The sequence below is a fragment of the Plodia interpunctella genome, chromosome 14 (genome assembly GCF_027563975.2).
Source record: "Plodia interpunctella isolate USDA-ARS_2022_Savannah chromosome 14, ilPloInte3.2, whole genome shotgun sequence".
Taxonomy (NCBI): Eukaryota; Metazoa; Arthropoda; class Insecta; order Lepidoptera; family Pyralidae; genus Plodia; species Plodia interpunctella.
Genome location: NC_071307.1, coordinates 696,537 through 718,186, shown reverse-complemented (window position 1 = coordinate 718,186; position 21,650 = coordinate 696,537). Strand labels below are relative to the sequence as shown.

Here is a 21,650-nt window from a genome sequence, read left to right as displayed (position 1 = left end):
ATTTGTATCGACTTTAACTTGTGAAGCCACCAAATATCGACTTGACCTATGGAAGGAGAGATACCCAAAGCATCTTCCAATCCGTTGTTGAAAACCGTTCCATTTGGAACTTATCTATTTTGCCCGACATGGAAGTCCTATTGATAGACTAGACAAAGGGACATTTTTTTTTACTTAAACTAACTACCTTAAGTAAAGAAAACTTGTCCATGTTCAGGAGCTGCAGCTCTGACGTCGTCTGCCAATGTTGTGTCTCTCTTCACACCACGACACACTAACTGAGATTAATTATGTAATAAATTTTAAAACCTTAAATAGTTCTATTGCATATTAAACTAGTACAAAACAATATTATTCGGATCAGTTTCGTTCTAGTACTGTATAGTATTGTTAGTTCTGTGTTAAAATCACAAAACTCTATTTTCCAATCCCTAATGTTTTTGAATCTCTCAACACCATAAAACAAAATCCCTATACGCATTAAATCCCCCATACAAACACATGGTAAACAAACAATCAGCTTCAGTATCGCGTAGACCGCTGAACGATGCGCACGTGTCGTGTGTGACGTCACAGTGCGTACGCGCCCATACGGCCGTTGGTGTGACTCGTGATTTGAGTTGACCGTTTCTCATTATGCGTTCATGATTCTTAAGTGTTTTTTTTTTTGTGACTGTAGTTAGTTAAAACGTGGTTTATGGTCTGAGTTGTTTGCGTTTAGTTATGGTTTGTATTAGAATTAGTATCATGTGTATGTTAGAAAGGTATTTATATACGACGTTGTAAGATTTTCGCAATTTTCGTTTCCACTTTTTCCAGCAATGAAGTTTGGTCACGGTAACTTTGTTGTTTGATATTTTTATAAAAATGTGAGATCTAAGCTTTATTAATATGTCGTGTCATTTTATGAAATGACACGACATATTAATAAAGCTAAAGTTTTGTATATTAAATAGTTCATTATCAACGTATTGTTATAACAATAACACTATGATTTATTTTAAAAAATCGTTAGTTATATATACTGTTACATTTTGTGTTACAGTTTATTCTGTGATGAGTTTGTTCTATTTGTATTGTAGGTACTTGTATGGTCGTAAATGTAAATATGTTCTTTTCCTGTTAGGATATAGCTTAACCATATGAAATACCTACCAATAGTAGGTGCTGTCATGAAATAGAATAAAAGACCCTCTCAAATGTAAACATTAGCACGTGTCGAGTCGAGTCACAATAGATTCGATTCCCCTTCGAATCACATATTGCATTACCGTTCTAGGTCAATGTAACGAGGGGTGATTTGATATTTCGACGTCACTGCCTTCCAAATCTTTGAAAAATGTCGAACGCTGGAAACATTAAGATCCTGTTTCGCCACTTTCTCTTAAAATATAATAATGTAATCTGACAGATAAGACTAACAGATAAATTTGCCTGATGTGATGGACAGTTCGCAATGTCAAACACTTTTGAAACACAATTCTTAACGCTATCTGTTCGATATTCGATAAGTTACATATACATATAAACAATCAGATACTTTATCAGCAAGTGGTGTCACAGGTTCTTACATATTATAAAACAAAGTCCTCTGTCGCGTTTGTCTGTCTTTTCGCGATAAACTCAAAAACTACTCAAAGGATTTTCATGTAGTTTTCTCCAATAGATAATGTGATTCCTGAGGAAGGTCAGTGTATAATTTATTATGTTTTTACCCGAGCGAAGCCGGGACGAGCAGCAAGTAATAAATAAAATAAATTTATTTAAAGCAACTGACACATAATGGCTCACAATAAATAAATATTAGTACATAACTTAAAAGCCTCCTCCTAACCTCTAATTGGAACTTAGTCTTTTGCGTCAGTACCCACATCAGAGACACTAGAGTTGCCCTCAGAGTCATCAAAACGGTATTGTTTTTCAACATTGCTTCCTAATAAAAATTACGATTTGAAACAGAACTTCACTTTTACTAAATGTCATAGTTTATTCTCAAGTCAGTTAATTAAGTCTTGAGAAAAAACGAACGGAAACACCGCAAAAACACTGCCTGTATAGGAACATATATCGTGTCGTTTTATAGAAAGTTTAAACTGTATTTTGTCTCTCCACTTGACTACCATTTAAAACTTGGCTGCATTATTTGATGCAGCCAGTGATCTCACGTTTTAAAAAACGGAAGCGATAGCATCGATTCTATTCGAAAGTCTATTGAAATCTATTGATTCCCCTAGTTTCACCAAGCCCTATTCGACTCATTAAGTGCGCTATAGATATAAAACACAATTATAAATCCAATTGAATAGGGTTGTCACAATTTTTTTGGTTTGATTAATTTTGGTTGCCTTGTCCTGTAAGTGTAAAATCTAAAAAAAGTAACACGGCTATTGGCGTCTGAAATAATTAGTTTAGGCCATAAGATAGCAAGTTTGGACAATTTTATACTAGCGGCTCGTCCCGACTTCACTCGGATAAAAACATAAATATACCCCTAAACCTTCCTCAGGAAGCACCCTATCTATTGGTGAAAACGGCATAAAAATCCGTGCAGTACTTTTTGAGTTTATCGCGAATAGACAGACAGACAGACAGTCGCGGTGTGGTCGCGGTAGAGGGTTTTGTTTTATAATAATAAGTAAGGATTAGTGGGTTTTAGCATGTATCGTTATTGATTTTTTCATTAAATCTTTTTAGTGGTATATTAATAGAAGTAATCATATAAACTAAAGTTAGTGACCCTACTCCTCAATCAATGGTTCTGTTCAGTGCAATGTTTACAATCTCATAACGTCAATAAGTGGTTATAATCACGCGGTGAGAATAAAGGGCGGTTCAGACTGGCCGTTAGCACTTGTGGCGAAAGGATAGCTTTATAACTGACTGATAAATATGATGCTGCAGATGTTTCATCGGTGTTTTAAACGATTGCTCTAAAAGGAGTGTTATTTTTTAGAGTTCATGCAATGTGAGTTCCGTTCCCATCAGCCATTTTAAAATCCCCACTGCTGGGGCATTGGCCGTCCCTATGGATTTAGTCGCTTCAGTTTTGTTCCACCGTAATTCCTAAACATTTTTTTCAGGTGTAGATGTGAGATATATCTTTCGATTTCTTTAGTTATATGGTAACATAATTCAAATTCAAAATTCTTTATTAAATTTAGGATGATATACATCACTTATTTACGTCAAAAAAATTACTTAAACTAAGTCTACTGCCGATTGCTGCTTCCAAAGCGCAGGTGAAGAAGAAGCGGCGCAACAAACTTCACCGCAGCCTTTTCTCCAAGGACGTAATATAAATATAGGCAATAAGTTATGCCACAGCTGTAAACGCAGTTTTATCCATGTTATATCATGTATGTTATGTATGTAATTTTGTGTTAGTTTAGTCTTCGAATTGTATAACAGTTAGTAAACGTTTAGAACCACTAATCTTATTTTGCATTTCATGTTGCATTTCAATAGCAGATACACTACACATATGGCCAGATGCAATAGTTCGTGGGAATGGGAACTGTTCAACTGTTCATCAGCACATTTTTTACATGATATATACATACGATGCACCAATAGAAAATCTTGCCAGAATAATATCTTATTCTGTAACCTTCTCAAAACAGCATAACGTGCATTGATTAATATTGCCCGTTGGTGACCGCTAAATAATGTCAAAGCTGCCAGTTAGTGGCATCATTGTTCGAAACTCACGCGCATCTGTGCTAAATTGTAATATGCGATGAATTATCTGTTTATTCAAACTTTATTTACCAAGTGGCGCACATTTTCTGAAATGCTTATTTAATGACTTTGATTTTCCTACTAATATCATAAATGCAAAAGTTTGTGAGGTTGTATGTATGTTTGTTACTCTTTCACCCTAAATCAACTGGACTGATTGTTATGAAATTTGGTACACGGGTATAATATATATAACCTGGAATATCACATAGGGTACTTTTTATCCCGAAATTCCCACGAGAGCGAAGCCCCGGGGCGCAGCTAGTAGTTATGTAAATTCAATGCCTGTTCCACATTTAATTACAAACAGAATTCCACATTTAAATACACTGTAAAATACCCATCAACACTTGGTCACATGCTTCTTAAATACTTTTACTCGAAATTGTACCTTATTATTATAGTAATAAAGTCATTAATTTCTGTCAAGACTATGCATATGTGCATCCGTCTGGTCTTCCAGACCACACGTGGTAGCGTTTAGTATTTTTAGGGATCCGTGGAGTAAATAGAAAGCGGAAGTGTTTTGGTTGCATCGGAATTTGGGATTTGGGCGAGATTTTCTAATATTGATATGTAAACAAACTGTTCAATGCACAGCTGTTTACGTTAAATTTATTTCAACTTTACACATTTTGTTCCTACGGATATAAAATTGCACGCGGCTCATTATTTTGTAACGATTTAGGAATTTTTTGCATTAAAACATGTGCCATTTTTACGCACAGCTCTGGGTTATTAGTAAAAAGCAACGTATTTTTTTTTTGTAATAACCCAGTTCAACTAATTATTAATTTTGAATAAAATCCATAGTAAAGCTTCTATAAATCCTGATTGTGGTTGATGCATGGCTCATGGATATTTTTTATTATACTAAAAGATCTTTCGCCATGCAATGCAAAATGTAATAAAACTAGAACAAAACATAACATTTGCAAAATGGTTATAACTCCTTTGAAGTAACACTGACGGTTCGCTCTTGTCTTGTCATTTTTTTCTAAGTCTTATTTTTGTGAGCAGCTGGGGTCGTCTCGTCTTGTTCCGTTTGCGGGTAGTTTTGTTTCCACTGAGTTCGTTTACTCCTTGACGTATTGTAAAGAGCGTGTTTGATGGTAATTAATCTTTAAATACATCCTATATCATACAGACATTTTTGACAGTAGTCATTCATACTGTGTTAATTAATAACTATAATCATATAATTGACAGTTGTAATAGTGTTGTGTTGTTTTGAAATCATTGGAAGAAATGTGAGTGTGTTTTGCAATCTCTCTTTCGTCTCAACGAGTTCCCGTTACTTTCTTAGTTATAGAGCGTCGGAGCCCAGTGTCCACTTTCCTACTATTTCTTGTTCACTTGGAATTTCGAAATGTGGTATTTTCAAAGTATTTACTTGAAATTTTGATCGAGTGTAGGTTTTATAATGTTAACCCCTCAGTTCTTGCGCGGCCCGATCGGACTGCGATCCTATTGTTGTTCAATTGTCTTTTGAAAGGTCAATTATACATATAATGTTAAGTCGTGCAAAATGTAAGTTAACTATTTCTCTAGCCAATTTAACTTTAATTAAACAATTGTAAAACGTCATAAAAATTGAATACGCACTACTTTTAAAACACTGCATTTGAAATCAATGCAGTATTCTTGCGTAATAATACAGAATTGTATAGGAGGAAAACTACTATTGTTAAACCATTATCCGTTTATATAGTAGTGTCTACGTGCCTCAGCAAACCTACAATAAACAGACAGACAGATAACGCGATCCTTGAGACCTTGTTAGGTCATCTGCCTGCGCGCACCCGCTCGTAAATCATAATATTTATGTGACCGTGAATCGTAACACGACGGAGAAACATTTGATTCTAAAATTCCAGACACTAAAGTCAATTTTTTAAATTCATTTTAGCATTATATAATTAAATATAAATTAGGACAAATCACACAGATTGTGAGCTAGCCCCAAAGTAAGTTTGAGACTTGTGTTATGGGATACTAACTCAAAGATACTATATTTTATAACAAATACACATATAGATAAACATCCAAGACGCGGGCCAATCAGAAAAAGATCATTTTCCATTATGACCCGACCGGGGATCGAACCCGGGACCTCTCGGTTCAGTGGCAAGAACTTTACCACTGCGCCACCGAGCTCGTCATAATACATGACTTATTGACATAAAAAAGTCATTAAGTGAAATGAAACACACTTAATGACTTTCTTGGCATTGCCTTCTCCATTTCACACACTAGATGATAAATTACCGAGTAGAATGCAGGTTTCCTCATGGTGTATCCTTCACCGGAAACGGGTGGTGGTCTATGAAAACTATTGCTATGATTATTTAAACAAACTCACGTGGCATGAGTAGGAGTCGAACCATTACACCACAACCGCATCAATTTTCGTTTGATAAGTCGCAGATTACGGATTGTATATTTCGGTTTTTGTCTTATTATTGTGGTTCAGTGGTTGTGTCTCGCCTTGTTAATTTGGAAGTTGTAGGTTTGAATCTTGTAGGGAATTATATTGTGTTAGTGGTTCTAGTTTGGTTTTCAATATAGGAATCTAAGATAACTTTATATTTGAGATTTTTTCTTATCATGTCTTGGCCAAAAAACTTCGGATAGTGGATGGGAGTCAAAGCTCTGGATAAGACGAAATTAAAGGAGCTGACGGCCTACATTCAGTAATAAATAGTCACATAAAGAAGATATTTTGTTAGCATTATATAGTTATTAGGAAAAATAATATCTTGACCCTATATAAGACTTTAGAAGATAGGTTTATAAGAGAAACACAGAAAGGGATAGACCATAAACATGTTTGTGTAACACAGTTGTCGCCACCATCGTACAATGACGCTAAATGAAATCTAACATGTTTCAAGTGTATATCATGTCATTTATGTAAAATGTGATTATGTGACCAATCCGCCATGGTGATGCTGAGAAGATTTTTGGTATGCTTATTTCATAATTATCGAATAATTGTATATTTATATCTATTGTATTATTATAAAGAGAAAAAATTGTATTTTTGATTTTGTATTTGTAATGAATAAACTCAAAAACTATTGGAACGATTTTGATGAAATTTGGCACAGAGACAGACGAAACGTTTAGGAGTGACATAGGCGTTTTTATTATGGTTTTACCCGAGTTAACCCGAGAGGGCTCGCAAGTTATATTATAAAAAAGTTTGTATCCCACTATGAAGCAAAGGGACATGAACTAGACTTTTAAATCATATATATCATAGACTTTGCCACTAACGAATTAAATTGGAATTATAAAGCGACCACCACGGTTCGGTTTGCGCCAGACCCGACAGGCTGAGCGCTATCGTAGTTTTTACAGACGTATAGGCTTGGAGCCCTGGGTCCGTAAGGGCTCTCCTCATAATATTGACATAAATGTTCATATGTACACTATGATGTGCACATTATATCATGTATCATATTTGTTTGTTATTTATCATTGTGTCCTGTAGCAACTTCTATAACACGTATGAGATAACGACTGCACGGCGCTATGACAAAATTTTAGATTAAAATGTTAATTTTGGTAATAAATAGCCGTGTAAATATGTCAAAATATAGTATAGTCTGATTTTTTACTACAGTTGGAGTTTCATTTCTGCAGTAACACACCTCCAACAGTTCTAACGTTTGTTTATATTCTGCCGCAGTTGTCAAGTCTCCGCGACGAGCTCTCCGAAGACAAATGGAAGCAGCGTCGCAACCTCAGCTTCGACCAGAACAGGCATCTTGAGGAGGTCACGAAGGAGAGGTATTGTATTATAATAAAATAATTGAAATGTTACATTTAGCGCCATCTGATGTGAAGTTATATACTTTCACTGTCATTTTGTTTCTAATAAGTCGGTTAAACATGAAAGTGAAGCTGGCTGGGCCCGTAACCTAATGAAACATGGATAAATTGTAGCGACAGGCTGAGTTCTTTTTGAGATATACAGACACATAAAGTAAATAACATATGAATAAGTTTTCAAAATAAAAAGTTTAATATTAATATTGTTATGTATTTCTAAGTGTTCAGTTCAGCTCCCATTAGCAAGCTTTTCAGACGTATAAATTATAAAATACGAATAGGTATACGAAGTAACCAGTTTCAGATTTAAGAATTAGCCAAGTGTTTCAAAGTCAGAGCTCCAATTAACAATTTTTTCCGTGTTCTGTTATGTTTACAGATCTTTTTGTAGCACCTGGCGATGTCGCCTAACAAGTGTTTGGTTAGAGCGCATCATTCAGTTCAGTCCGTTTTGCTTATTGTCTATTTTCAATATACACATTGATTGCGAGGGTAGCTTTTTGTTATTATTCTTTATGAAGGGCACAAACATTGCGTGACAAACTTTTATTTTATTTTGCAATTGGGATGGTCGAGTTGGCGTAGAAGTAGTTACTATGTGTAACAAAATATCCGTGTTGTGTCCAGGGATGGGCTGAAGCGCGTGGCGTTGAGCCTGCACCGCGTGGTGGGGCAGCTAGTGGCGTACTGCGCCTGCGCAGAGGACGAGCTCAACCGCACCGTGGTCGCGCAGCTGCTGCGGCGGCTGGCCAGCGACGCCGACCAGTGAGTCCCTTTTTATTAATAGAGTACAAAACTGAAATGACATAAGCATAATCTGACATGACATCACCATCCGCACAAAATGTCCTTTTCACAAATTGCCCCTTTCGCAAAATCCCACTTTGTGTGGTAGGTACAACAAATTAACAAATCTTCTCCACTACTCCATGTCTGATGATCTGTTAATTCGTCAATTGTTTCTTTAATAACATTACAGTAATTAGCTTAATAGATAACGTATAGTATTTTTGATGTGAATACAGCATGTATAAAAAATTTATAAATGGTAAATGAGCCCTGGGCTCCGACGTTCGTGCTCGACGGAAGCAACCGATATAGGAAAATATATATTCGTTTTGCTAGTATTAATTGTTAGCCTCAAAGGATAAATTAATATACCAATACTAACTACTGTAATTATTTAAAGTGGCAAGTGCGGAACGCGGCAACATCTAGTTTAGTGTGGCCAGGAGTATTTTCGCGCGCAATATGGGTCGCATGATTCAGTACACCACTTACTGACATTTCGACACCCTACTTTCTTATTTGTTATTCTGTTTTTGGGATGTGGAAGACTAATATCTGAACTGTTTCGGCTTTCATTTTATTCTACGTTTGCATCCCTCCTCTTTACTAAACTCGACGTTTAATTTCAATGTGTGCTGTGTGCGTTTTATCGGGTCGCAACTTCATCTCAATATTAGACGAATGGATCACCTTTACTTTTCGCAACATAATGTAATGCACATCTCTTTTACATCCGAATATTGAAACAACGTTTCTCGTGTATGAATGACTATTATTGATATATTTCCTAACTCATAGCTATGTCTCCGCGCGCGTGAGTTTGCCACGGGAACAGTGCCTTTTTTTTCTAGGCGAAAATTCCTTCCCCGTATTAACTCCTAAAGTATATGTATGCGAAATTTCAAGATCATTTGAGTAGATGCAGCGTGAAGATGTAACAAACGAACTTACTTGCAAATAATATGTGATTGGATTTATTTGTCAACTATATCTTGGAAAGCAAAACAATATGTCCAACCTCAATCATTTTCTTAGAAACTCACCCTCGAACGGAAATCCACATTCGCCGTGTCTTGGGTAATCCTGATTTAGCCCCGTCCCCCACTTTACACTAATTATGCTATTTTCAGACTAAGTCCTTCTACGCATAAATTGTAAGTCTGAATGACTTGTGTTTGCTCTTAACCTCATCATCGCGTATTTAATTCTCGGTTGTGATATACGAAGCCCGGAGAAAAATTGAGGTTAAAATTTTGACGATTCGGCTGTGACTCTCAGCGGCCGTCAACCATCTTTGGAAATGCTGTTGTTGTCTGTCTGCTATAAAGGCTTTATATCCCGTACATCCACTAGCCGCCTCGAACATCCACGTTAGATTGTGGTCCTATTTCGGGGCGGAAAACACCGCGTCGCGCATGTTATAGATAACATAGATTACGTAGTATAGATACTACGCAACCAATACCAACGTATTAGCTGAATATAAGATTTTCTGCTATTTCCATAATAGTGTACTCGATGTGTTGTACATGAAATACATGAATACTTAATAGCGATTATTATGACTGTGGTGACTGGCGCGTCGCCAGCAGTTTATTTTAACGTGTAATGTTTAATGAACTATAGTTAATTCATTATTGCAATTCCGTGAGCTGGTCTGTGTGCTGTCTGGGCATATTCTTAGTAGCATCATAAAAATGTTGAAGGAATGTGAATGATACTGCAGATTATTATAACTGAGGGACTTAACGTCAGGGAACAAAATAATGATAGTCACAAAGTATATTGTGTTGTTTGGTTAAACTTTACCGAGATTAAGGGGCGTGATGATTACTTTCTCGGCTTTATAATCGCGCTTCTTTTTATGTATTGTCTGTCAGTATGTCAAGTGAAAAAGCGGATTTATGACGAACAATATTTTTTTGCCATTGCAATATCATATAGAATGGCTAGGATTGCTTGATAAACACTATGTTGCCAGCCAATAAGAGACTTCGACCTTATTTAAATTCTTTACTTTCTTGAAGGACTGTATTCGTCTTTATAATCTCGTTTTGCTTCGCTTCACGTTAATATCAAACATCTTATGTAATGTTCAATACCGCAAAAAAAAAAATTACAAAATATGAGTCAAGTTCCTGTTTCGTATTTTCCAGAACATTCTGCTCTGAAGACTCTAGGCCGACTACTCCCAGCGGCCTCGACCTCAATCTATCCACGAGCCTCGTGTCCCGCGAGAAACACGTCCACTTCGCTCCAGACCTCAACTCCATACTAGCGGAGTTGGACGACGAGGGGGTCGTAGGGTTCCTGCAGGAGCAGAGGGATTTGAGTCTGGATATCAAGCAGGAGTTGGAGATCTCTTTGAAGAGACTGAGGGTCGAAGCCCAGGAGCTGTTGGAGTTGTCTTCCAGGTTGAACAGTAAGTTTGAAACCATTTTTCTGGTAGCCTGGTACTTTTACATCTCATATTCGGTAAGTAGGCCCTTATTATCCCCAAATGGGTAATGGTAAGTGACCAATTAGCGCTCTAGGATAATAATGTAGCTAGAAAAGCCCTAGGGCGGTAAGTAATTTAAAAAAAAAACACTTTACTCTTTCAAAAAGTTCGCGTACATCTAACCATCATACTGGTATACAATAGACATCATGCATTCAGCCCAATGACCAAAGACCAGCCCCAAGACCATAAATATAATAGTTATCAAATTTAAAGAGGTATCGAACGGCGAAGCTCAATTTCGTTTTTGAAAAAAAAAAAAGAAAAAGTTCTTTATTTGGTTTTGATTTTAATGAAAAAAAGACGGGAATATAAAACTTTTACTTTAAATATCGTTTGTTTTTGGGATTTTTTTTATAATTACGTTTTTTTCTACTTACCTCGCAATCGAGATGTAAAGCAGAGTAGTTAGCTCGGGTTTAAGCATCAATTGAACCCTAGAACTATAGGCGCCCTCGCTGCGCTCATACGCCTAAATATCTTGGGCTGCAATGGATGCCGTACAGCCCTTGGCTACTAATCTACTATTAACGTATGCAAGTACATTTACAATAAAAATTCTACTTACAATAAATAATGTTATTATTTTTTTCATATTGTAACACTAGTAAGGGCCAATTGAGGAAGGGAGGAGTTTTGGTTAACCTAAAAAAAATATGAACGCTATTGAACAAGGGTAAATAATTTTAGGAACCCGCAGTGAGTCGAAGATGATCGACGCGACGCCCGTCCAGATAACTGAGTTGGTGCACGAGTACGACATGAAGAGCCACTGTGACAACTGCGAACTGCACAGGAAGGTAATATTGGTATCTGCACGAAGTTTGAACTATTTAGTTGTTAATGTTGGAGGAGTGGACATTAACTTGATACTTGGACAATTAAATATTGATTAGGAGAAAATATAATTATAAAACGTGTCGATTTTTCTTTGGAACATAACCTTTCATTACAGCGCCCCTAGCGGCGAATTCAGTCACGTTAGGTTTCATTGTAATTTTAGGAAGTTTAATTATTTAAATCGGCGGCGGTTTAATTATTTAAATATATAAAAATCAATTTTTATTAGTATTTTCAAAACTTACATATAAAAATAATGACAAAAGATACATACAAAAATAATAAGAATTTACATATAAAAATAATATTAATTTACAAATTTTCATCATTTATCCACACTAATATTATAAAGAGAAAAGATTTGTATTTTTCTTTTTTAATGAATAAACTCAAAAGCTACTGGAGCGACTGTGATGAAATTTGGCACACAGACAGACGAAACCTTACAGAGTGACATAGGCTACTTTTTTATATGATAGTTTTACCCGAGCGCAGCCAGGTCGTGCCGCTAGTTAATAATAAAACGAGCGAGTAAAGCAACTTTGTAATTATTTCAGACCATGGAAGAAGCGATGGCCGAGTGCTTACAACGTGAGAATCTCCTGCGATCCGATTTGGAAGCGGCCATGATGAAGATAGCGCAGCTCATGACCAATGAGAGAGCGAATTCCACTGACATCATAGCTGAAGGGTGAGTTTGTCATTTAATGAATAATTAGCTATATTGTTCTGGGGGTTGTTTTTCTTGAGAAGTATTAGATAAATCGTATTGTATATGTATTATGGTCTTATGTATCTCTTGAAGGATATGGAAGCTATCATGACCTTTTTTATCTTGATGTCTTTCACAGCAAGAGATGATATCAGATATACTATCACGTTTTATTCCGTTACGGGGTAGATAGAACCAATAGTTGTGAAATTTGACGAATGTCATGTTTAACTATAAGGTACCTTGTAATTGAGATTATAATTGGCAGGTTGTTAGTCTATCGTCTACAAGAAGAATCGTGTTTACCGTCCTTTCCTTGATTACTTTTTACAATTTGCGCGGGAGTGGAACAGTTGGCACATTCTGTATTTTTCTTTCGTCTTCATACTAGCATGGAAAATTATAGGAGACAATAATCTAGTATTTTATTGTAATACAATAGCCGCCCATCCCAGCTTCGCCCGGGTAAACTCGTAATTAAAGTAGCCTATGTTACTCCTGAAGGTTTCGTCTATCACCGTGACAAATTTCATCAAAATCGTACGTCCGTTCATAACTTATTATTTTCAATATCTCGGGTTCCAAACAACGTATAGTGTTGAAGCTGTAACTATACCAGATTTTAAGTTAGGCTATCCGCTATATAACTCTAAAAACCGCAACCGATTCCATCCAGTAGTTTTTGCGTGGTGCACGAACAAATGGACAGACAACCAAAAATTCTAAACAAATTTTTTTCGGCTTCTATTAGTCCCATAGAGGTTTTTTTCGTAATTATTATTTTTAATATATCTATAGGTAATTTACAGTTGTATTATACGTCATGATGAAACCTAGTGTACCATACCGTGTCCCAGGTACGGCACTGGCAGCACCCAGCCCACGGCGGGCCGCGTGCGGCTGTCCGCGACTTCGCCCGCGCGCACTTCCAGCTCAGACACCACGCAGCACGACGTCGACACTCTGTTGCTCGAGAGGGATGACCTCTTGCAGCAGGTAGGCCACTGTACCACATTTGTTATATATCAGCTTCTCAATGAAATAGGTAAATGCGTGCTACGTGCAAACAAAAATACTTTGTAACTTACAGGCTTTATTTACCGCCGGCGACACACTATAGCCCAACTCAGAGAAAACAGATACTGACTACTGACTTAACTGTACGTTATTCAACATAAACGAATTACATTTGAATCGGAGTGAAATCAATTCGACAACAAATTAAAAAAAAATCATCGCATAATAGACGATTAAACATTAATTCTTCTTTTTCTTAATTCGTCCCAGCAATGGGACGTGTTATACAACCTAACCAACACAGATAAGTAAAAATGATCTGAGAAATACAAATTCGAAGTCACGTAACTCACTAAGTTTAATTACACGGTCATATTGTCTTCAAGGTAATATTTTTTTGTTGCACTTACAAATGTATATATTTGCAATTATTAGCTTGCAACCATAGACAGAGAAAAATATGGACATCGTCATTTCTTTCGTTTCACTCATACAAAAAAGAAACTCGTATAAGAAGAAAAGAGACAAAGTATTATCATTGTGTCCAGATTTTTAACGCCCTTCTTACCTACCAGCTATCTCATATGTTTACACTTCTTCTTTTCGAGTGTCAATTGGTAACTTTGGTGTCAGATTTTATTGAAGTCGTCTAAAGGCATCTGACATTTCTAGTGGTAAGAAATCGCAAATAAATAAATGGAAAATAATTGAAAAGTAGTTACGCTAGCTCATTTGTTTTCTTTGTCTTTGCAAGCAACACTGTATTCAATATGTTATATTATGTACACTGTATTTAAGAAGCAATTTGATAACAATATTACACTATATTTAATATATTATATACATGTAATGGTTTTATATTATCCCTTTTAACACAGAAAAGTTAAAGCTTATTTCAAGCTAATTTATGTTTTGTCACTTTAGCACTTTACAATATTTGACATTGACAGAACGAGACAAAACATACTTTGGCTTAAGTTTTAACGTTTTTATGATTAAGAGGGTATGTGTTTATGGCACGCTGCACGCAGATAAAACGGATGACAGATTCGCCCGTGCATAAGATATGTTGCGAGAAGGTAAATAAAGGAATTGTCGGTGCGGCATGGCTTTATGTCTGGTCTTTTTATTTGCACTATGTATTATAATTTACAATGCAGAAATCACGTCATGTATGTTTCATGTCATTTTTAAATTCATATAAATCATAGAATTCATTGCAATATTGTGTTGTGTAATTCGTGGACTTTTTATGTTGTTATTTTTTTAATAATAATGAGACAATAAAAATTTTTTTATGCTTATTTTTTCTACGTGTTGTCTTTGAAATTTCATATTATTTGATAATAATAATTTATTTGAATGTTATTTTCGATTAGACATGTGTAAGTTTTATTTTATCATAATTGTTATAATCCACGTGATTATTAATAGATTTATAAATTTCTGTTGGATGTAGTCTACATCCAGTTAATGTAGATATAATTTGTCGTGTTATTAACTAATATTTTAAATGCGAAAGTAACTTTGTTTGTTATCTCTTCACGTTCTATCTACTTAAACAATCTTCTAGAAACTGTACATACATGTAGTTTGAAGTATGGAGAAGGACCGTGGGAGATTAACGCGGTGGAATTCGCGGGCGTCAGCTAGTATGATATAAAGAGTGACGCGCCAAATCCCCGTACGTACGTAGCTGGAGGCGGCAAACCGGCAGCTGCGCAGCACGCGGCAGTTCGTGGAGGAGCAGGCGGCCGAGCGCGAGGCTGAGCGCGACGACGCTGTGCGCAGCCTCGCGTTGTTGCGGGCCGACAATCTGCGGCTCAGCGCCCGGCTGCAGGCCAACCACGACATACTCGCCGAGGTGACTTGTATCCCATAACACAACTCTCCAACGAACTTACCTTGGGGCTAGCTCAATCTGTGTCATTTATCCTAATATATTTATTTTTTTATTTTATTTATTTATTAAGGATATGGCACGAACCTTTTTTGTTTAATGTAACTGACGTACGTTTCATAGACTTTGCAGTCGCCGTGTATTAAAAAAAACACGATCGCCAAAATTTTCTAAGAAACAGCGTAAAATAATGTAATAGTGTGATTATCATTTTTGAAATTCATTATTGCAATAATCTATGGTTGACGTTATTTGTTTAATACACGCAATAATATTTTATTAACATATAATATCAGGTGTTGGTGAAAAATCTTTTTTTTTTACGTTTTATTATGAACCACTATTAGTTAATGCCCTTTATCAATTTGTTGAATTTCTTTGAAAAGAATTTCAAGTTTTGTTTACTCGCATACTAATGTTCAATAACTAACACTTTTTGTCTTGTGTCTGTATAACCTTGTACTTGTCTATGGACTGAACACTACACGACATAATTTGCTTTCATTAAGTATAAAAGTACTTAAAGTTCATTTAGAATATTTTATGAATACATAAGATTTGATAGAATGTGAACATTTATTTACACGATCAAATTTTTAAAATACAACTCATTATTTTATATCAACAGCACTCGACATAATACAAGTTAAAAACGTAATTTAATTAAAATATTCGCTCGTAAAATTTGACACATCCTATCAAATCTTTATGTTTAATAAAGTATTCTAAAACTAGACGAATGAAAGCTATTTCAAATACTATATACTATAAAATTGGGCTAATTCGGTACCCTAATTTAGAATTCGAATAAAAAATATACTCTACAAAACGTTGTCTAAAGTTAAATATTTACACATTATCCTGCCAATTTAAGATGTCATTTGTTTCGTTTGGCTCATACAAGAAAGAGAAACGCGTATTAGTAATATTCGAGAAGAAACAGGACAGAGCGCTAATATTTTTGTTCCTTACCGGTTTTACAACGCCTATCTTGCTTCTTTGTAGAAAGAGACAACACATAGAGGCTATCTCATTTGGCTACGCTAGCTCGTTATCGTTTTTGGGTATTCTAGCGTAAAGTTAAAAGCTCAACATTGATCATTGTAAATTTTGTGAGGAACAGTAAATTTTGTAAGGAAGTATTTTCATTGTTATTATTTGTCTTTGCAACTGTTAAACGTTAGACATCGTTTTGTGTAAAGTCCCGTAGTGTTGAGTCCTATGGCCCCGTAGTTAGTCCCCGGTTGTGTACAGATGCACCGCTTACGGACCCCCTGCGACTGTCGCACGCATCACGCATATGTAAGTCTAGCTTTGTCTAACATTTTGTTCTTCTCTTTCGCTCTTTCAAATATAACAAAACTACTGCTACTCAAAAGTTGCACTAACCGAATTACAGTCTTGTCTGTAAAGAGTGGGAATGGGATTCTTAACGAAATTTTTTTTTAAGATTGGTTGATAAACACCCAGTGTTGCCGGCCAAAAGGTCAGTGCGACCTTATTTTCTACTCTTTATAGACAGACGGGTTCGATCCCCGGTCGGGTCATGATGGAAAATGATCTTTTTCTGATTGGCCCGGGTCTTGGATGTTTATCTATATATGTATTTGTTATAAAATATTGTATCGTTGAGTTAGTATCCCATAACACAAGTCTCGAACTTACTTTGGGTCCTAATTTATTTATTTATTTTATTTCGACTGTTACCAATCGAACTATGGCAGTACCTACCAGTAGTTTGGAAAATCTATCTAGTAAAAGTTACATTTTGCATCTCTGCAAATGTACTTAGTTACTTTATTTTGTGTTCTGTCTCTCTCGATCTTTCAACTAATAATTTAACGTTTGTATGTCTTTTGTCTTTTTCTGATATATACCTTGTTTTATTAAATTTTGTGTTCGCTCTGGATTGTTTTTGTCAAAAACCGTATCTCCTGTATTTTAGACTAGTTTTAAGATTCAAGATAAACGTAAAGACGTAACCAACCAGACCAACTGACTAACACAAAAACGATACTGAATTGTATTTCTTTCAATGTAGTTTAGTTCATACAGTAGTGAGTATCACCATCATCAGTATACTCTTATCCCACTTTATTTTTCGTACAGTAGTGAGTATATTCCAAAAATATAATTTAATGTAATTAATGCTACTAACCCTCCATTTAACAGCATGACTTTGCGCACTAAATGTAGCTCAGATTTAACGATCATTTCCTTATGTCTTTCCTATGTACCCTTGTTTCTTAGATTAGTTATTTCAAGTACAAATATTTCACTGTAATAGGAACACAAGGTATTTTTAGATCAAAGACAATATAGATTAGAGACTACTACGAAGTAAAATTGCACTTTCTGATGATCTAAAATTATACTTTCTCACTATTCACAATATTGATATCTCTTTTGAAATTATTCGACATCGATTCCAAACAAAATGAAAGCATTATCCGCGCTCATAATTCAGGATAAAAAAATATATATTGTTATAGAAATGTATCCAGTAGTTTTTTGTTATTTAAAACTTTATTGCATGATAATATAAAAATATATGTACTGTAATATGTGTATATAGCGTCCAACATTTGGACCACCATTGGACGCTATATATATAGTATTCTCTTAGACCAAATAGATATAGCATTATGATATCATTCTTTTTTAAACTAGTAATCGCTCAAATTTCTCATTCATAATATTTGTTTTGATTAGTAGCTTGTATGTAAATAAGAAATATATGAGATAGAGTTTTTGAAAATCTAGTCTCATTCATAAAAATAAATATACACCCGTTATTACAGGTCGAACAATTAGAAACTCAGACTCGCGAAATGAATCAAATAATAAACGAACTAGAAGCACGCAAGGCTTCGGCAGACGAAGAGCTAAAAGCAACAGAAGAAAAGATTACCCTTCTTCGAGATATCATCGCTAATCTCGAAAACCAATTGGAGGCAAAGACCAATCACGAGACGGAGATATTGGCGCAGTTGGAGGAAATGAGAAAGACTATAGACGATAGAGATAGCAAGATGAGAGCGGTGTTGGGGGAGTTGGAGTCACTGAAGAGTGAACAGATTAACAATAGTGAGGTGACGTGTGTGAAGTGTGGCCAGGAGGAGGACAAGTATGCTGAGCTTGTGGAAAAGATAAAGGAACAGGTAATATATAATATAATTTAATAACTCTATTCCTAAAACATGCTTAATATTTCAGGATTCATGTACGAATTTGAGTTTTTATCGTAATCAGTCATAAAGCTATCATCAACATATGCAGATTTTTTCCGTAACTGACTATCAGAGAATACGCACCCGAAATTAGTGGGCGTGAAGAGTTGATTTTTTTAAATTATAATCTCCTTGAGGGTGTAGGCCCCTACATCTTCAACTAAGAGCGAACGAAAAATTTAAATTTTTGTTTATTTATGTTTACGTAATTTTTGTTTATTTATGTTTACGTAGTGCGCGTGCATAGAGGACCGCATCCACCGACGCACGCTGCAGCTGCAGCGCTCGCACGAGGTCTGCTCCGCCGCGTGCAGCGAACCCAGCGAGGATGTCTCTTTGAGAGACCAGAAGAAACTAACGAAAGAGGTATGTACTTTATTTATTTCATAGTACAAAAACACATTAAAAGTAATATACAACAAGAATTAAATGAAAACTACATTTAACAAATAAAATTAAAACTAATACAAAATTGTCCCAATGGTATATAAATTAGGCAGGTATTAATTACTTCTCTAGCAGGTCTCCTGAAGATTGGAAGGTTGTATTTATGCATCCAATCATAAAATGTTTCAACTGCGCGTTCTAGGCTTGTTGATTTTTACTCTAGTCGACCTTAGTGCCATCTGTTCGTAGTGCTGCGAACCATTTATGAGGCTTATGCTTTGCGTCTACGGCGTATCGCCACTCACAGAATACTACCAGGTTAAGTTCTACTTTCGTGCAGATTGTTAAGTCAATCAATGAAAAGGCTTTTACACTAATAGATTCTTCTAGTAGCTGACTTTATTTTCCCAATTCCATCAATTGACCCGCTATATAGTAAAACTTGCGTCCAATTGTGTTCGAATCAAGTTAATAGGTCGATCAGCTGCGTTATTAGTATGGATATGGATTGTGATTTTTTTTAATTGTCCAGACTGAGCCGTCGTCCCCGGTAGCGTCGTCGCCGAGTCCCCGCAGCCCGGCGCTGCCGGAGCTGTGCGGCGTGTGGGAGTGCCTGCAGGCGCAGTGGCGCGCGGAGGACGCGGCGCTCAAGAGGATCGCCGACCTCGAGATGCAGCGGGCGCAGCTCAACAACGTCGCTCAGGTCGGTTGCCCTCGCTCTCCACAGCACCCTGGCACGTCTCGTCGCTTACAACCCTTGATATAGCTCCCAATGTGATGACTCACCCAAACGCACCTACAGAAAGATAGGTGGAGGCATTCGATATCGACTGTAGGAAGCAAGTGAATAAACCAGTTAACCAAACCAAACTTTTGCAATGTTCTAAGTATTTGATATTGCATCTAATACATCAGTTTTCCCCAAACTCCCGCGAATCACAAACGAACACTATCAAAATAAACTCCTGGAGTGTTGCCAAACATTAAAGATCGGAGCCAAGTGCACCAGGGTCGCTGGAAATCATGGAGGAATTCGTCTCGTGTCGATATATACTGTCTATTTATAAAAAAATAGAGCTGTCTCCTCTTGGCTGACAATACTCGGTATTTATCTAGATAAGGCTGCAGCGCAGTTGGTTGTGCCGCTTCTTCTTCACCTGCGCTTTGGAACTCGGTGGTAGATTTTAACTAACTTTGACAGTATAATAATGTAGTTCGTTAAAAATCTGTTTTCTGTTCTTTAGACATGTGTATAGTCGGGTGTGTGTTTTTCTGTCAGAATTACTAAAAATAACATCTATTTAGGAATATTATAAACTAGCTGCGCCCCGGGCTTCGCTTCTCGTGGGAATTTCGGGATAAAAAGTACGCTACGTGTTTTCCAGGTTATTTTCTTCCCCTGTACCCAATTTCATAACAATCTATCCAGAAGATCTAATAAACAAACTGACTTTCGCATTTATAATATTAGTTGGGATTGATAATGAAAACACATTAACAATATTTATTGTTTTTAACAGATTTGTGAATAGATAAATCCCGTAAAGTTCGGTTCATTGATAGTTTTGGCAGCGATCCACGTTTTATTTTTACATCGTTCTGTTGTGTATAGCGGCGCTACGGTCCAGAGACCCCTTGTACCAGTCTTCTTTTCGAGTGTGTTATTGCTAACATTGGTGTCATTTATTCAAGTCGCCTAAGGTCATCTGACATGGCTTGCCTATCGCCATCTAGTGTCAAAAAGTCGCAAAACCTAATGTAATGGCTATTTTATTTATTCCTTATAACAAACTTGTGTGAGTTTTTCAGGAGCTATTAGCTGTTGGCAGTGGTTTTGTTGTTTCATTGTCATGGCGTCTCTAAAATTAGACGTGGAATTGATTCTGAATTGTCAACACTTTCTGAGAATCAAATGTTTTCATACAAAGATAAATGGAAAACACTCAACGGCACACGCACTAAGTTTTTATTGCGCTAACAAGGAGACTGGCACAACACACCCAGAACCGTAGACAAGTATTTGTGATCATAGGTACAGATATTTGCCAGCTCGATATCAAACTTAGGATCTCTAGATAACAGTCAACCATTCAAATATGATATTTTGAATGAATATGATATGATACGTCAAACTATAAACCATTTACACAATTTCTAAGCTTAGATACACACGGTTATTTATGATTATGCGCTGGCTATCTAAAAAAAACTGAAGTTATCGTATTCCAAATATCTTGGATCAAATTTAACAGTTGAATTTATATATACCGTGAGAGAAACGCTAGTAACTCAGTGTTCCCGCCCTGACATTAGACACGCTCTAGGCCCGTTCCAGTTCAGATGTATGACTCAAAGATTTGGCAACACGAGCACGTTACTATTTGCTTCATGACTAAATTGATCTAGTTATTTTTCAGTCCATCCGTATAGCACATCACGCGCCACACCTTCACAAATATCGGAATTAATTTTTCGTCACTTTGGTTTGATATATACACATATTTATTTAGCTTGAAGTTATTAGATTTATTTAAAGATTATGATTTCTCAATACAACATTATTTGTAATACAATATAAACATCCTTTCAGAACATCCACTGTTATAAAAAGAAATGCGAAAAGAAATTAATTTATATAAAGAAAATAAATGTTTTTGTTCGCTTCAAAACCAGCGTTATGGGAATAAAATGTATTAACGA

General features: G+C 36.1%; 1 protein-coding gene across 7 annotated transcripts in view; it reads left to right on the top strand.

The window, feature by feature from the left end:
• The window catches only part of LOC128675329 (interaptin-like), a 70,030-nt gene that overhangs the window by 20,940 nt on the left and 27,440 nt on the right, over positions 1 to 21,650 (top strand). For 4 of the 7 annotated variants that reach the window (XM_053754658.1, XM_053754661.2, XM_053754655.1 and 1 more), the window contains 12 exons: positions 7,433 to 7,533; positions 8,203 to 8,340; positions 10,521 to 10,786; positions 11,555 to 11,664; positions 12,262 to 12,395; positions 13,274 to 13,412; positions 14,465 to 14,512; positions 15,130 to 15,297; positions 16,588 to 16,635; positions 18,135 to 18,494; positions 18,798 to 18,929; positions 19,483 to 19,653. In XM_053754658.1, the coding sequence (XP_053610633.1) occupies positions 7,433 to 7,533; positions 8,203 to 8,340; positions 10,521 to 10,786; positions 11,555 to 11,664; positions 12,262 to 12,395; positions 13,274 to 13,412; positions 14,465 to 14,512; positions 15,130 to 15,297; positions 16,588 to 16,635; positions 18,135 to 18,494; positions 18,798 to 18,929; positions 19,483 to 19,653 (1,815 nt within the window). The remainder of the gene's footprint in view (positions 1 to 7,432; positions 7,534 to 8,202; positions 8,341 to 10,520; positions 10,787 to 11,554; positions 11,665 to 12,261; positions 12,396 to 13,273; positions 13,413 to 14,464; positions 14,513 to 15,129; positions 15,298 to 16,587; positions 16,636 to 18,134; positions 18,495 to 18,797; positions 18,930 to 19,482; positions 19,654 to 21,650) is intronic. The other 3 variants (XM_053754656.1, XM_053754657.1, XM_053754659.1) reach the window with 3 other exon arrangements.